Below are 16884 nucleotides of genomic sequence, written 5' to 3'. Positions count from 1 at the left end.
ACATCAGTCAGATAAATTCATCTGCCTTTCTAAAATTTTTATTTAAGAATATTTCAACATTTGTATATACAACTGCACTCACCATTTTTCATGGGAATAAAAAATATGGGGGGTAGAGGGTCAGGGAACAGAAAGAAGTGTGAAGATCAAAATTTGGCTATCAAAAGAAACATCAGGTAGGAAACCTTTGTAAGCATTTTTACTTCATTTCTTAGGAATTTCTACTTACTTTCTTAGGAAAGAAATTTACAAGTAAACTGTCTTACAGGGAATAGAATTTTGCGATCCCCATAATCAAGAGTACTCTGACAAACTTTGCAGTCTAATTTAAAAACAACCCTGCAGCAACCAGAAGAGGCAAGGCTTTGAACAACACGTATGAATGCAAAAAAAGTGAAGGGGTAACCAGAAAGGCACAGCTGAAACAAGGGCGGCAATGCGCTGTACTGAAACAAGCACTGGCGGTCCTTCCCCCACGTGATGGAGCCCTCGCTGGGGCCGCGCCCGCCGTGCCCGCGCCGGCAGCTCCCGGAACACGCGGCCGGACCGGGGCAGAGAGAGCGCCGTGCCGGCCGGGAGCGCGCCCCCACAGCGGCCCCGGCCGGGAGCGCGCCCCCCACAGCGGCCCCGGCCGGCGCTGCGGAGCCCCGCCATTGGCTGCCGCGCCTATCAATCAGCGCGGCGGTGGAGCCAGCGCCAGGCGTTCGTCATCGCGGGGCGACGGCGCGGCCGCGGCCCGGGCCGGTCCGGTGTCATGGCGGCGGCGGTGGCGGCGCCCAGCCCGCTCCCGCCCGGCTCCCGCGCTCCGGAGGCCGACCCTGCCGCCTCTGAGGTAGCGAGCAGCGCTCTGCGCTGTCTGGCCGGGCTGGCGGGGCAGGTGAGTGAGGGGCGGGCAGAGGGAGAGGTCCTGGGCGGAGCTGAGCTGGGCGCCGCGCCCGCCTCGCATCACCTCGCGTTGGGGGCCCGCGCAGGGCTGGCTCCTGCTTCGCCCCGACCTGCGGGGCCCTCGTGGGCTCCAGGAGCAGGGAACAGAGCTGGACAGCACATAAGTCTGCCGTACAAAAGGAAGCTGCCTCTCTTCTGGGCGTTGTTCGCGCCCGCCTGGCTTCTGCCAGGGCTGAGCCGGCTGCCTCTCCCGCTCCCTCCGGCCGGGGCAGCCCCGGCGTGCGCGGCCGCTGCTGCTGCTGCTTCTCTCCCGCAGCCGGAACCGTGTCTTGGCCTCGCAGTGACACGTGCCAATTTGTAGTTTGACGGATGATCTCTTCCATGGGAAGGTGCAATTTGCTTAATTGCTGTGTCTTAATTAGTTACTCTGAATTGAGAAGCTCCTGAAAACTTACTGTGCATTAAATCAAAATAAATGATCAGGAGCCCTGCCTTGGTAATGGCATGCTATGAAACACACAGTGTACTAAGGGTCAGAATTTTTAAAGGGGCTCTGCTCTATGGTACATAAGTTAAAACACCTATTTTATGTTTAGCAATGTCTGTGAGTTGTGAAACAGATGTCACAGCAGTGGTGGAAGGCCCTTACCAGGAGAAGGTTTTAGTAATAACTTATTTATTGCTACAAACAATTTACAGATTAATTTTCCACTGTGGAAACATTTTATGTAGTTCTGTCTAGGCAACAAAAGCACACTCTTACTTCAAGAGTTAGCAGTTTGAAGGTTTGGGGCCAGATGATGAGCAATATCTGCAGGAGCTAGTGTAACTTAATGTACGTTTGGTACAGAGATGGGCTCTTTGATGCAGAGGCAGTTTAGGAATAGCTGCTGGCTAATCTGAAATTATTTTTTAGAGTGTTTCACCTCTCATCTGTATAGAATTCTATTATATTTGCATTTCTCCAAGTATGGTAGCAATTGTCTCTGTTTTCAAACAAAAGGTAACCAAAATGAAGGGCTTGATAATTCAGGCACTTAGTTTTGAGTCTCAGTTTTCCTGTCTCTAAAATGGTCACAAACTACCTTGGCTTTTGAACTGTTCAGCACTAAGCAGTGTGATGTTCAGACACAGCTGACTCATAGGATTACTGAGGCATGAGAACTATCTATTGAGGTTTAAAGGCCCCTTAATTTTTCCTGGTGATAATTCTGAATGGGATCAATGAAGAGCTAGTGACTCTCAGTTTATCTTAGTGTGAGGACAGCACTATGAATGACAGTCGTAGAATCAATCAGAGAAAAGTTGGAACTTTTGTATTTAGGAAAAACAGAAAGGAGACCAAGAGGAAAGTTTCCTAAGCTTTTAACTAGGCCATTCATCACAAATTTATTAATTGTTTCTAAACTACATTAAAAACTTTTATTTTTCCCTCTTGACTTCAGCAGCTTACTTTTTCTCCAAAGCTGGCTCTACACCTAGCATGTCACTGGAAAGTCCCTGGTGATTTTTAAAAATAACTGTGTGTGCACAGACCATTGTGAGAGAACTCTTTGGAGTTGCAGTAGAGTTACAGTAGCTATGGTGAAGAGTATAATTGTCTTCTTTGGTGTTGGGAGTGTCTTCTTTCCATGACAACACATTTTACTGTCCAGTGCACCGGTTGGATAAGGTTCTGGTTGCTCCATCTTAGCTGTGAAAGTCCTTTTAGTTGCTCAGTTATGATCCTTTCCAGTTGCTGAGTTACACACTTGTCTGCCAGTGCTTGAGTTCTGACAGATTTAACTGCTCTGTTATACCCCCTTATGGATTCCAGTAAACTGTCTTGCATTTCTTACTGAAACTACTGATTCCCTATTTCCCTTCTATAGAGATGACTGAGCATGTGCCAAATTGTTAGCAGTCACAGTTTGATTCATTATAGTAGTTTAAGTTGGATTTATGCTAGTAAATTGGGCTGTAAGCAGGAATATTTCTGGCACAGGAATTTTTCTACTGGAGCAATCAATGGCAGTACGTGACCAGGAGGACATCTGAAAATAACAGCTCTTAAAACCAATATAGCTGATCCTGAAAAATTCTTTAAGATTCAAGTGATAGCCAGTGTTTACATAAATCAAATTTCAAAGGGCTGAAATTACATATGATCCTGTAAATTGAATAGGCTGTGGACTTGTAATTAGTCAAAGGCTTTGAAGTATCAAAACACTGAATTTATAAATCTGTTTGTCGCAGTTCTAAGAAGCAGTAGGATGTGAAAGACTGAGAACTTACTCTATTGTACTAGAAACCTTTGTTGATGCAGGAGGGGTTTATTCTTGATTTTTCTTTAAAAGCAGTGTCTGTGAGTTAAAAATATGACTGGCCTCTAAATTATTTTAAGTTAGAAGTTCTGTTGCTTTTTGTGCTTTGAACCACCTGGACAGGAGTTGTCCATTATGATATGAAGGCACATATCAGCTTTTTATTTTTAAAAAGGGAGGCTTATTAGGAAATTACAGTAGCACTTGTATTTTGTTTCATTTGGATGACTTAATGTACACCTTTTTCACCCTGTCAGTAGACTGTAATGTAGCATATAGGAGATATTACTCTAGAAACTTCAGGCAGAAATATGTGCTTCAGATGATCACATGCACAGGCTTAATTCCTAAAGTAAATTTTATTCCTACTAAGTTCTAAATACATTCTTGATTTTGAAACTTCTTTAGGATTAGTATATCCTAGGACATTACTTTTCCTACATCCTGTGTACTTAGCTTAAGTACTAAACAGGGATAACCATTTGTGAAAATTTTCTAAAATATATTACATGTCTAGTTAGACTGTCTCCTTTGCTGTGTAATTTGGGAACTAACCCTGAATTTAGCAAGGGTTAGTTAGTTTGACTAAAGAAGGAAGGTTCAGGATTATAATTCTTTACAAAATTGTGTTAATGCTGAGATTTGAAACTAAGGTGGGACAGCTTGTCATCCACAGCTTTGCCTTCAGAGTGATGGAGGCATTTCTTGTGTCCAGTTCTCAGTGTTTCATACACTTTGTGGTGGCTTCAGGACATGAGTGCATATGCATTTTGTTTTCTTGTTTGTAATGTTTGATGCTGTTAGAAGTTAAATGTCTTTAGACCATGAGGTAAAGGTCACTTTTGTCATCTTCCTGAGGTGCCTTTTTCTGTTTCCACCCCCAGGTGTTTTTTTAATGGAAGGGGTGAGGAATAGATATACAAGTATGCATATGAATTAGGAATTCAGCGTTGCAAAGAGAGTACCTGTGGGTCCTCTTGATTTCAAACAAGAATTTTATCTGTATTTAGAATTTGGGGTATCACTTGCAGGATGTTTGGTTGGAAAACAACCTTCTTATCTGTGGGAAATGAAAGTAATCATCTTGTTAAGATCTTGAGAAAAGCTTTAATGTAACAAAAAGGGCAAAGTTGGGTGTGAAAGTGTGTTATCCCATTAGAGTTTATGGACAATTATCTTTGTGTTAGAAAGTGTATTTATAGCTTATAGAAGACACACAGTTCTTTTGAACAATACTTCAAATTTATTACGTGTGTTATTCTTTATTGTCTTGGGAGTTAAATATTGCAATTCCTTGACAGTGAAAATAGATTGTGGCAATTGTTCATTTCAATGTGAATGCATATACAGGAAAATAGTGTGATTTGAAAGCAGGTTTAATAGTGGTGCTGTGTAATCTAGAGTTTGTTAAACTTTGAGATATTAAAAATATATATATTTTTATGCACTTTTAAAGCTTCCTTTGGATTAGCAGCAAGTTAAAACTAAAGAATGTGCCATGGTGTTACATCAAGACATGGGTCATGCAGGCACAGAGTCTTGCAATCTTGGAATAAAATACATGAACTTACAGGAGACTGCTATCCTGGGTCATGTTTCTTCGTGCTGGTGGTTCTAGTATACATTAAAAGAAAAGATGGTGTGAGTGATTAACATGAACCCACAATGAAAGTGTGGTGAGTTAGTAAGGAATTTTTAATTTTAGAATAAACTCTACAACTACTAGCTTTCTTGGAAAATGATAACTGCCTGGACTGTAATTAATATCAAATCTTTCCAATGTTCTTGTCTAAAACTGGGATGGGTCTATATGAGGCTGAGCATAATTGTGGTCTTGTAGGAGTCTTGTATACTTTTTTGATGTTAATACATATAATATAATTTTTTATTGTTTTGCCCTGTTGAAGCTTAATCTCGGAGAGGATATTGTGAAAGTTGTAATCGATTGGAGCAAGCTTCAGAGCACATCAGCACTTCAGCCAGCCTTGCTCTTTAGTGCACTTCAGCAGCATATTTTATGTTTACAGGTAAATATTTCATGGGACACATTTGCCTTGACAAAAGTGAAACAACTAAAAGTATTCTCAACTGTAAAATTCCAGTAATTTTGTTCTTACATTGGTGTGTTCAATAAAAAAGGATTGCAAAAGTATTAAATGCTTGGGATTCCACTATGCTCCATAGGTACTCACATTTATGGATTTTTCAGATTAGTGGGAATAGCCACTGTAGGTGAGCAGGCTGAATAAATGCAGCCTCATTGATTTCTAGACTTGCATTGTAAATGTGATACATTTCCATCTATGGTGGGTTATAATTAAGCAATAAGACACGGCAGGTGTGTGTCATGCTATGATAATGATTCCATGCGTTGGGTGAGTTTTGAGGCTCATAGAGTGCTTTCAGTGGTTCAAGAAGTGGCATTATCCCAGCATGACACATCCTGGAGTGTCTTACTGCAATTAAATATATTTTCAACGTAGGTTTTTTTTTTTAAAGAGTAATTTCTTTGACATTAATGTCTCATCTTGCCAAGTAGCCAGTCACCATTACTGTCATTTCTTTTAACTATTTGAAACTTTCCAACCCTGCCAAAAGTAATTGGCAGGGCATGGCAATGGCAAAAGGCATTGGCAGGGAGGGTTAGCAGTTTGTCAGCTGGTAACTGAGCAGTGTTTTGACCTTGATAGTTCATATGTAGAAGATGGGATTTGAGTACTACTATTTTGCTTGAGCTAGTTAATGAATTATTTGAGGTTCCTAATGCTGAGAGGATGAAAAGGGAAGTTTCTGTATTTTCTTGTCTGTAGGTAAAAGACCTTTTGTTTTCCAGACATCCACCAGATCTTTGGTGTGATGATGAGCAGAAAGAGAAAATATGCAAGATAAATGCAAATAAATTTACATCCAACATATAAAAATGCTGCAAGTGGGAGTTTGATTCCATTTCAGAAAATTTGACTGCTAAAAATCATGTTGTCTTTAAAAAAAATTAAAATCATTTTTAGAGAGAAAATAAGCAGTGAAATTCAGACTAGATGAAACTGATGGAAATTAAAAAGAGACAGGGACATATATATGTGCTGAGGTTTTGATGTTACATTGTACATAAGAGTTACTGCAGTAAAATAAGCGTTTTTCCTGCCATAAATGTCAGTGCCTTTTCTCATTTAATTTCATGACCTAAGTAGATAATCAACTGTGTCAAGCAAAGCATGTGTTCATGATAATGCCTATGTATTTCATGTCTGTGTTCTCTCATTCACTTGGGCAACTACGGTTTCAAGTGGAGAATGTAGTGCTCATGTGATAAAGGCTTTACAGTGTAAGAGCACCAGATTTCATGTTAAGGAGGAAAAATACTAAGCCTTACTGTTCTGAGTAAGCATTTGAATGACATGTTAATTAAGTGGCATGGATGCCAGTGATTGAAGCTTTGATTTAGCGAGTAAAACAGGAGTATGGGCAGATTTTCACAGAAATTTAGGAGTTTTCCTCTACAAACCTCTAAAAGACAAGTCAGAAAGGTCAGAATCATGGTGTGCACGATATTTGGAACTTCTTTTTAATCTTATTACTGTGTTCTATCAGAGGAAGATGTTGTAATTCCCAAAATTATTTCCATTAGTCTGGAAATTGTAATAGTACTTGTCTTCTTGGCTTTGGGACTTTGGACTTTTTATTTTTTTAACCCTAATAGACTGTTTTCTTTGTTCAGCCTCTCTTAGAAAAACTCCAGTCACTGATCAAAGAGGAAAATATAGGCCATGTTGAACCTGGAGGTAAAACAGAAAGCCAGACAAGTTTAGATGTTTATGATGGTAACAGTCAGACTGAAGAAAAATATGGAAGTTATGACTTGAGAGATCTGAAGGATACTCGTTTTAATTTTGATCCAGAAGTGGTCCAAATAAAAGCTGGAAAAGCAGAAGTAAGTGATTTATGTGAGTTTAAAAACAGAAAAATGAAAGACCTTTCTAAATTTTAAATTTAAAGAATGAAATAGATATATGCCTTCATGTTTATTACCTGCAGATTGACAGGCGGATATCAGCCTTCATCGAGAGGAAACAAGCCGAGATCAATGAAAATAATGTCAGGGAATTTTGCAATGTTATTGATTGTAATCAAGGTAACTGGCTAGCCAGACTTTAATCTTCATAGTAATTTAAGTTGTGTGGGGGTTTTTTTGTTGGTTTGTTTTTGGGGGTGATTTTTTTTGTTTGATTTGATTTTTTTTGTTTTTCAAAAGTCCTAATCTGTATTTAAAACAGAACTTTTTTTCAAGGGTAACTTTGTTTTAAAACTTAGAACTTGCATGTGCACTGCAGATGTTAGATAGAAAAATAAATTGAGTAGTCACTGGACGACAATGTTTAATGCATCCTATACAGAAAGATTATATCTATTATTATGTTAATTTTAAGAACTGCTATCTTAGATCAGATGATTTTGTAGCTATTGTTCCCAGTGTTTTAACTAGGAGTTCCTCCAAAGTAAATGGAATTGCAATTCAGAAATGTCTTGTAAGTTGTATATTCAAATTGAAGTTAATTTAATGCTAGTTAAATTACAAAGTATTTTTTACAATGATTTTGAATTACTAGCTACTTGAAATGACTTTTTCTTTTTAACATTGCTCACATTGTAGTACAATTGGCTGTATCTGTAACCAATCTTAAATCCATCTGGCAGACTGGATCCCATTTACAGGATCGGTAACTGTAGCCAAATGCATCTTGGAAGTTAAGACATAACTACATAAGTAGTACAGAGATATTTTCTAAGTACCTGTGAACCCACATGTGCATTGTCTCTGAGATACTTAAGCTCTTAGAGATCAAAGCTTATTGTTCAGTAAGCTTTGTAGAGAGTTTAACTGCTTGAATGTTAGTTGGAATGCAAAGGACAGCTGAAGTTTAGTAGACTATGCTAGATAGTGAAATATTGTTTCCCAAAATTGTTATGTACAGAAGAATTGATAATAAGACTTGTCTCGTTGTTCAGGCATAATAAAATATGTGTAGATCTTTGGTGTAATGAACAGAGATTTCTATGAAAATAGAAACATTAGAATAAATTAAGGTAATCCATACTATAGATTTTATGGTTAGGCAAATGAAAGAAGTCACATGGATCAGAGTAAATGCAGAAAGGTTTAGGAAAGAATACTGATGAGTAAACTAGATAAGTCAAAAAACAGGCGAGTTTCAGAAAAGGACAAAAAACCAGAATAACAGTAGTAAGCAGGAGAAAGGCTTCTGTACAGGAAGAAGGAAATAAGTTACAGAGAAATGCAGTGAAAAGTAAGAACCAAATAAATTTGGTCCTGATCCAGTAAACGTCTCTATACATGTGTGAATACATTTATATGAGTGACTCATCCAATTAAAAGCAGCAAGTCCATGCGAGTGTGTGAAACTATTAATGGGCAAGTGTTTATAGAATGAATTAAGTATTCCTGATTTTATTTTATTGTTTGAACCATTTAAATTAGATTTGTTTAAAGCATCAAAGTTGATGGTGGTTAGAATATTTTCAATTATAAATACATAATTTGGACCTCACTTGTTATATCATTATTTATTTAGAAAATAGCTGTGCCAGAACAGATGCAATTTTCACACCCTATCCTGGATTTAAAAGTCATATAAAGGGTAAGCAACTATTTTAATACCCATTTAAGTATCCAGATATAACAGCACTTCTAAGTTTTTGATATCAAAAGTTTTTATAGAATGCTTAAAAATGGAAACTTAATGTATTGATTTTTTACTCTAGTGAATATTTCTACATCTTCATTTATGTCTTCAAGGTTTTAAATCCCTTAACTGCTTCACTAAATGAATGGTTAGGCACTAAAGACCAAAACAAAATAGCCTATTTTTATTGTCTGAAAGGAAATGTGGAAAAGATAAAGCAGGACCGAGAAGCTGAACAATACTTAGTTTTTCTTCTAAGGTGAAACCGTCAATAAGGAATTGAGATTAAATAGGATTATCTTCTATTTTTCATTAGTTGGTGCAAGTGTCTTGAAATAGAGTATAATTTTGGGACAGTGGAAGTTTCTTAGATGTGGATTTATAAGAACTGACAAGCTGAGGAATGAATTTATCACTGCACTGTTTTTTGGAAAGGAATAAATAAAATAGAAATTATGTCAAACAGAAGTTGTGTGTAAAACATTGTTCATCTGCTGCTCTCCAGGTGTATGCGAGTTACCCTTCTTTAAAAACAAACAAAATACCCAAAATGAGAATGAAAACAACCCTCTTTTGCGTTTTTGAAAGTGGTAATACTCAGTTATCCACTTGATATTGATCCTAGAAACCACCAATTATTTTTAATTCTGTAATTTAGAATAATACTGTAAAGCAAAATAATAAGTTTTGAAAGGCATGGTGAGCTAAGAAGGAAATGGGAAAGTGAGTTTCATTTTAGAATCTTTCACAAAGAAACACTTTCAATAGTCAGTGTTTTAAACTGAGTCTTAATTTGTTGGTTGGATGGCAGCGTAATGCAGGAAAAAAGGGAAGCTTTCACTTCAAGGAACAGTTCATAACTGAAATGTGAAAAACACTTTGAATGGAATTGGAAGTAAAACCAGCATAAATTCAAGCAAGAATGTAGCATGTTGCACTCATGAAAGTGTATGTATGTGTGTGTGTGCTTCAGCATCTGGAGCTGCCAATATAGTCTTTAAATCTGCAGTGCACTGCAGTAGTTCTATGAGGAGAACTTAAGAAATTACTCTGATTTAATGAGAAGTGAGCAAAATCTTCTGATGGAGACATGGCTCAGCATGGGTAGAAGATAGTCCTAGATGCAGCTAAGAGTCACTAAAGCTTTTATCCAGATGACAAAAATTCGAAGTGAACTTCCTTGCTGAGGTTTGTATTGGTTTTTCAGTTGTGTACCTCTCTTCATCTTCATGTATTTATGATGCTTCCTGTAATATTAGTCTGGCCTCTTCTTTGCATTCACAAAAGCTCTCATGTGCAACTGCTGACATAGATATCAAGGTTTCTGCTGTTAATCAGCAGCTGATGACAAATTCTCAACACTGCCATTCTACATGAATGTATGAGTAATTCTTTTGCTTTGCATATGTAAAATCCAGGGGTTTTGTTAGGTTTAGTTGCTCATGCAAAAAAATAAGAAAATGCTTTTACTTGAACTTTTGATCTTACTGCGTGTGGGGCCCTTCATATGCAAGACTTATGTAAAACTGATTTGATGCAGTTTTTTGTGTTTCAATATTTTGATTCTTTTAGTTAGATCTGTTTTGTGTTTCATGTGCATATATGTGTAATTTATTTTCTCTTTACCTAGTTTCTAGGGTAGTAAATACGTATGGACCTCAGACTAGGTCTGAAGGAATGCATGGGTCCAGTCACAAAGCCAGTGTACCCATGCATGATTGTGGAAACCAAGCTGTTGAGGAGAGATTGCAAAACATTGAAGCACACTTACGGTTACAAACAGGTTTGTATGATGTTATAATTTTGATGTTGGTGTGCCATTTTATATAGTTATGATTACTGTGGTGAAACTGGGCAAGTCTGTAAAAACTGTAAAAAAAGTGGCTAGATCCACTGAAGAGTTTTGTTCCCCCAAGTACAGTGATCTAGTGTTTAGGGTTTTATGCCCAATTTGAGATGCTGAGTTAGCAAATGTACACTTTATGTGGTAGCAAATAAGAGAGAGGCACATCAGAACAGGATTTAAAATAATATGGAATATCTGGAGATTGGGTTTCTCCATAGCCACTGGAGTCCTGCCTTGATCCACTTAACAGGAAAAGCTGAGTTTAGGACTAAGGGCTGCTACATGGACAACTTGTGGGCTGGTGGTAGAATCAACAGAAAGGATGGTCTGAAACCTTTTCCTAAAGATGAAGAATGTTTCTTGAAATAAGTTTAGGCATAAAGCTTAATTCCCAGAATGTGGGAAGCTTGTTGCCACTACTTCTCTTTAGGCCTGCAAACATGAGTCCGTACCTTTCACTAAAATAAATGCCATAGCTGTCAGGCTGCTGATGTTTTTTTAGGTAGTTGATTTCCTCACCCCAGCCCTGGTTTTCCATAATATGGCACTGAGGCACAATGAGGCACTTACCAAGGAGGAATTAGTATTTTTCTTGAAAAATATTTTCAAAACAGAACAGAAGCCTAATCTCCATCTAGTTAAGTGAATTTTCTACACATGACACTGCAGACACACTTGATTTTTTTTTTGTCTTCTGAATACTGAATAGATGTCAATCCATTATCTTAAAAATATTTGGAAATTGACTCGATTGGTAGATTCCTGTGACTATGTAGTGGATTAAAGTTCTCTGGTAGCAAGGAGAGTAAGATATGCATAGATACTCTTGAGGCAGCAGTCAGAGCTTGATGCTTAGCTCTCTAACTGTCTCAAAAATAAGCTGGCTTTTGTGCATAGAAATAGAATTTGGAAGCAGCTGGCCAGCATTAGGGTTACAATATGTAGCTTTGGAGTTTATGCATATATCTCATATCAGGGACAACAACTGGAAGTAGTTAAAGAGGGCTCCTTGCTTCCAGGCCGTGCCTCTAATAGGTGATCAGATTTTGTTTGAAGGAATGGGTCAGGTAAACTATAGTATAGGTTAAGAAGATGGAAGCATGCAATACCAGCTCAATTCTTGTTCAAATCAGCAGTCATGGGGAACATCTCAATACTATTTGATGCATACCCCAGCAGCTGTGCAAAAAATGCTAATCTGAGCAGGTAAAATGCCTTAGCTACCTGTTCCACCAGTTTTTGCTTCCAGCAACAGAAAGAGTTAATCTTGACTTGCTGGCTGTTTTTCAGAACAGCTTCCAGTGCTAGTACTGCTCTTTTCCCTGTACATTAAGGGAAAGCAATATTAAGAGTGATAGGTTAGCCAGTTTAATTAGTAGGTGCTGAGTGTTGAGTAGAGGGCAGAACTGAAGGAGTGAAGCTACCTGCACAATTGTTTCTCTGAATGGACAAAATAAATGAATGGCAAAAAAAACCCCAAACCCCACATTAGTGCTATTTTGGTCATTTGTGGAATAGAACTGTCTTGTCTAACAGACCCAGAAATAAAAGGAAATGGGTGTCAAAAAGCAAAAGCTTTCTATGGCCTTGGTTGTCAATACAGTTCAGAACCAGACTATCATTTAAATTGGAGTAGCCAGTACTTAGTTGTGATAAACAGTTATTTCATATAGTTCCTTCATTATAGAACACTATGGAGTTCAAATAAGATGCTTGCTAAGGCTGATCTTTTGATCAGTTCTATCTGTTCTATGGGGAAACAAATCCCAAGCTGCTGTAGAAAAGATGGAAACAGCAAATGGGTTGAGTTGGGATTTTTTTGGTTGTTTTTGTGGTGTCAGTGGGTTTTGTTGTGGGCTTTTTTGTCAGGGTGGTTCTTGGGTGAGCTAGGGTCTTTTTTGTTTGTTTGGTCATTTTTTTGATTTTTTTTTTTCCCCACACAGACATCAGCCAACTACATGAAGTTGTCTTAGTGCTTTCATTGACTACACTTGCTTATCAATCAGGTTTTACCCTGAATTATATTAATTATCCTTCCTTCATATTATCCCATCCATTTGTTTTGTTCAGCTACTGGTTGATAGCTTATCTTGAAGAATTCAAATGTTAGACTTGCAATCTTTAGTTAAATCAATTATTCAAGTGATTTTCCTAATTTATTTTGCATTGCTACTGATGTATTTAGGTGGTCCAGTACCAAGAGACATTTATCAGAGAATTAAGAAGCTTGAAGATAAAATCCTTGAGCTGGAAGGACTGTCTCCTGAATATTTTCAATCTGTAGTAAGAAATTTTCCTACCTTCTCTCAGCATATCTAAATGTATTAATCCTTTTGTGCTTGAATCTTTGATGTACAGAGAAGAACTTGAGTTGGAGCGCAGACACTTTTAATAAACAGCTCTGGATTGGTGTAGTGGTTACGTTACATGTGGACCATCTAGTCAAGGTCATATTTACCTAATTTGTCACTCAAAAGAAGAAAGTGTCTGTTGGGGGGAAAAAAATTGCTGCCACCCAAGCTTAACTAATTTGTAAGAAATGTGTCAGAAAGTTTGTATTTGTCCCCCTTGCCTTAAAATCTGAAGTGCTTCTTATGTCAAGAAAATTGACTGAAGTTTTGATTTTTGATACAAATAATTAATGGCTTGAAACAGCTGAAATCATTTGGGCTTCTGTACATGATCTGATTGCTAACGATATGTGAATAACTTCCAAAAGGATGAGGGAGTAAACTGTCTGAAAATTGCTTCATGTGATTCTGTGACTTAGTTTCCTTTATTTCTGGTTTTCAGGCAGAGCTCTGTCCCTCACTGAATAATACACCTTAACCTTCACTCACCAAAGGGTATTAGGGCAAAGAGAATGTTAGTTGTTACTACATTAGGCTCTATTTGATTATAGAAATTTCTTATCTGTTATCTTGCTCTTCTTTCCCCATGTAACAGTAAGACTGTCTCTTCTACCTTTGTTGATTGCAATTTAATTTATATCTTCTCCCTTGAGACTAGCCAAAGAAGAGTCAGTTAATAAAAATCAATAGCAATAGTGCACATTTTTGTTTAATTATTTTAATTTGTGTTGGAGACCAGTAAAGTTCTTTATTTGTGAGACTATTCCTTCTGGCTGAAAACCAGAAGTTAAAACATGCACTTTCATAAGCTGAGATTTCTATTGAAAAGGCTTTAGGACCTCTAGAAGGAGGATCAGGGGGAAAATTGTGATGGTGGCAATAGTAGTTTTGCACAGTAATTAGCACATTTTATCTGAAGTTTTGCATAAATATTGGCGTGGATATAGGCAAATTTTAGGGATGAAAATATTGACAATTTCAAAAGCTCAATTCTGTCTGAAGGAAGCTTCAGTTAAATTGATAGTTGTTGACTGCCAAGTGTGGAGAAGCTTCAACAGCTTCTGACTGCTCTCCAGTAGTATTTCTCATGATCCAAAGTACTTAATTATGAAAAAGGTTTCTTTAATCCATGGAATGGCAGTCAGTGGGATTTTTTTATAAAGACTCTTAACAATATAGTTACAAGAATTATTTGTGATCTTCTGTCAATGCACCATTAAGTCTGTTTTGATTGTCTTTTCTTCAGAGCTGTTCTGGCAAGAGGAGAAAGGTTCAGTCTCCCCATGTAAGTGCTATTAACTCTTGTTTTTCTTAAGTTTAGGATGTTTTGAGTGGAAAGTAAGCGGGAGTTCTATGAAGCAAGTATGTAAGTTGTCAGAAGTAGCTGCATCAGTATTGGATAGTTTGCTGTCAAAGAGAGTAGGAAGGAGACAAAAAGCTAATGGCTGTTACAATGAAATGAGTCTTCTAAGAATACATACTAGGGTTTTCACCAGTTAGGAGGATGATTGAATAAAACAAATCTATGATGCTGTTAATCAAGCTGAGAGAAACAGGCAATTTCTGCATTCTGATCAGCCTTCTATTAATGTCTTCCATTTTTGTTTTGTGGCATAGTGGTTTTTGTTGATTTTAAAATTATTTTTCATTTTGCTTTATTGGTTTATGAAAAGACAAAAGTGGAAATGGCTGGCTTGGCAAAAGTACTGCAGAAGAACCCAACATTATAGCAGATATTAACCTGTCAGTAAGAATTGCCATTTTTGCAACACCATCACAAGGGAATGCATTTACCATGTACCTCTTAGGCCACAAGAGAAGTTATTGGCGCAGGTAGGACCGTGGCTGGAACCTTGTCTGCTCCTAGCTATCGCCCTTGGAGACAGATGGATTGGGGAGAATGCTTAGAATGGGCTATGGGCCATCTGAGACTTGAGAAAGTAGGCTTGTGTAGGAAAAAAAAGGTCCTGCATAGGGTGAAATATTTTTATTAAAAGGATGATGACCTCCTTCTATAAGAAAACATAAAAGATTACCAAGTTAAGTGGCACAGAGGAGCTTGATGTTGGGCAGTAGGCAGAAAAACCCTTTAGCTGTAAACCCAAGTTCTGCAAAATCTAAGTAGTCTCATCCAGTGTTTAATATGAAGAGATTTCTTAGGGTGGTTTATGAGCAGACTAAACAAGCATCTAATAAAAGTAGCATGAATGTATTGATCCATGATTAGGACTATCTTTCTTGCAAGTTTACATTCTTTTTCCTTTAAATTTAAATAGGCAAAGACTAGATTCAGACAATTCTGCAGAAGTAGTTCTATCACTTAGTACAATATGCAGTGACCTCAAGTATCAAGTGATAAGCCACTTCTCTAGCAATTACAAGATGTAAATGATTGTGATTTTTATTTTGTTCTTTTAGCAGAGCTATTCACTGGCTGAACTTGATGAAAAGATCAATGCTATAAAACAGGCATTACTGAGGAAAACAAAAGAAAGCAAGTTCAAGGAGGCTGAGCAGCTTCTTCGATAAAAGTGTTTTCAGAATCCTCATCATGATTTACACGTACCTAAACCATAGACCTGAGCAGTGTTCATCAGAGATGACTAGCAATGAAGACATAGCATGCATATAAGCTCCCTTTGGATGATCTTGAAAGCTTTCTTTCAGAGTAACTTGTTTAAAAGCAGCCTTATTAATGAAATAGTTACTTTAAAATGAAGACTGTTTCAGGAATGTCATTCTAATAATCCGTTCCCTTCTGTTATAAAGGAGGACTGCAGCATTGTTTGTATGTGAAAAGTCTTAACCTGCACACCAAAGCTACATCTCACGTGTTATTCTTGGTGACTAAGTATTCAAAAGGAGTATCTTTTGGATACTGTTCATGTAAGTAGTTTGCACAGACTTCTGAAATTAAATTCTTCCTCAGAAATACACTGACTTTGGGAAAAAAATTACCTAAACCTTGCAGAATGCATGCTTTCTTGTGGGATTTTTTCTGGATTTGTCAACTGTTTTCACCGCTGTTAGAAATGCAGCAAATTGCATTTGTGTTGTGACAGGTGTTTATGGAAACCCTGTATGTGTAAATAAAAACTGTTCTTCACCTTTTCAGTGTCTTGTGGGAATTCAAATTTCATGACGTGTTCACAAACAATGTATTCTAAAAATCATCCCAGAGGAGATTTAGAGGAGCATGCCAGCAAGGCATCAACTTCCCTTTTATATGCATGCTTACATGATTGAAGCATAGATGCTAGCTTAAAGTCTGACCTTTGGCCAGACAGTGAAGTGAGATTGTGTTGTGACTTTTTGTTTGGTTTTGTTTGTTTTTAATAAACCATTTTCTATTTATATAAGTTTTATTTACTGTCTGTTATTATTTCAGTTTAGAAGAAAAGTTGCTGTTACCAAGAGAGTTTTAATATGACTGCTCTAAGCAGAGCAGTTTACTTGTTTATGTCCCTGTATTAGCCTCTGTGACAGGTGTTGTGAACAGTACTGACTTGGCACAGCCTTTGAAGAATAGTAGGTGTTTTCTGTGACCTCGTCTTTTTATCCAGAATAACATTTGTTATAGCAACTGCAGCTAATGTTTCTCTGGAGATAAACCAGCAGAGATGAGAGACAAGGCTGCTTGAGCTCTTGTCCTGGCTCCAGGAAGGGTGACAGTATGATGGTAACCTCTGAGGTGCTGCTTGTCCTTCCAGGAAGAGATCTGAGTGCCTCAGATACAGCAGTGGATATGAAGAGGTACTGTTGCAGGTGAAGATTGTTGTGTGTGGTACATATCAGTA

At 37.7% G+C, this 16884-nt stretch overlaps 1 protein-coding gene across 2 annotated transcripts; it reads left to right on the top strand.

Annotated features, from left to right (window-relative positions):
- The first annotated feature begins 695 nt into the window (after positions 1-695).
- Positions 696-16452, top strand: MBIP (MAP3K12 binding inhibitory protein 1). 2 transcript variants are annotated; one of them, XM_054635726.2, is made up of 9 exons: positions 696-877; positions 5096-5215; positions 6907-7119; positions 7224-7320; positions 8780-8845; positions 10521-10673; positions 12922-13019; positions 14334-14372; positions 15509-16452. In XM_054635726.2, the coding sequence occupies exons 1-9, from the start codon at positions 755-757 to the stop codon at positions 15614-15616; spliced, it is 1017 nt and encodes a 338-aa protein (XP_054491701.2). In that variant the 5' UTR covers positions 696-754; the 3' UTR covers positions 15617-16452. The 2 variants fall into 2 exon arrangements, with proteins under 2 accessions (XP_054491701.2, XP_054491700.2); XM_054635725.2 differs by having other exon boundaries at positions 15506-16452.
- Positions 16453-16884: the final 432 nt, after the last annotated feature.

Source organism: Agelaius phoeniceus, chromosome 6, assembly GCF_051311805.1.
Source record: "Agelaius phoeniceus isolate bAgePho1 chromosome 6, bAgePho1.hap1, whole genome shotgun sequence".
Lineage (NCBI taxonomy): Eukaryota > Metazoa > Chordata > Aves > Passeriformes > Icteridae > Agelaius > Agelaius phoeniceus.
Note: the sequence above shows the minus strand (reverse complement) of the source record. Positions and strands in the feature narration are given on the sequence as shown.

Coding starts and splice junctions, on each gene's coding strand:
- MBIP (XM_054635725.2), top strand. CDS start 755: ATGGCGGCGGCGGTGGCGGCGCCCAGCCCGCTCCCGCCCGGCTCCCGC. Junction 13,020..14,333: donor CTGAATATTTTCAATCTGTA/GTAAGAAATTTT, acceptor TCTTTTCTTCAG/AGCTGTTCTGGCAAGAGGAG. Junction 14,373..15,505: donor GAAAGGTTCAGTCTCCCCAT/GTAAGTGCTATT, acceptor TTGTTCTTTTAG/CAGAGCTATTCACTGGCTGA.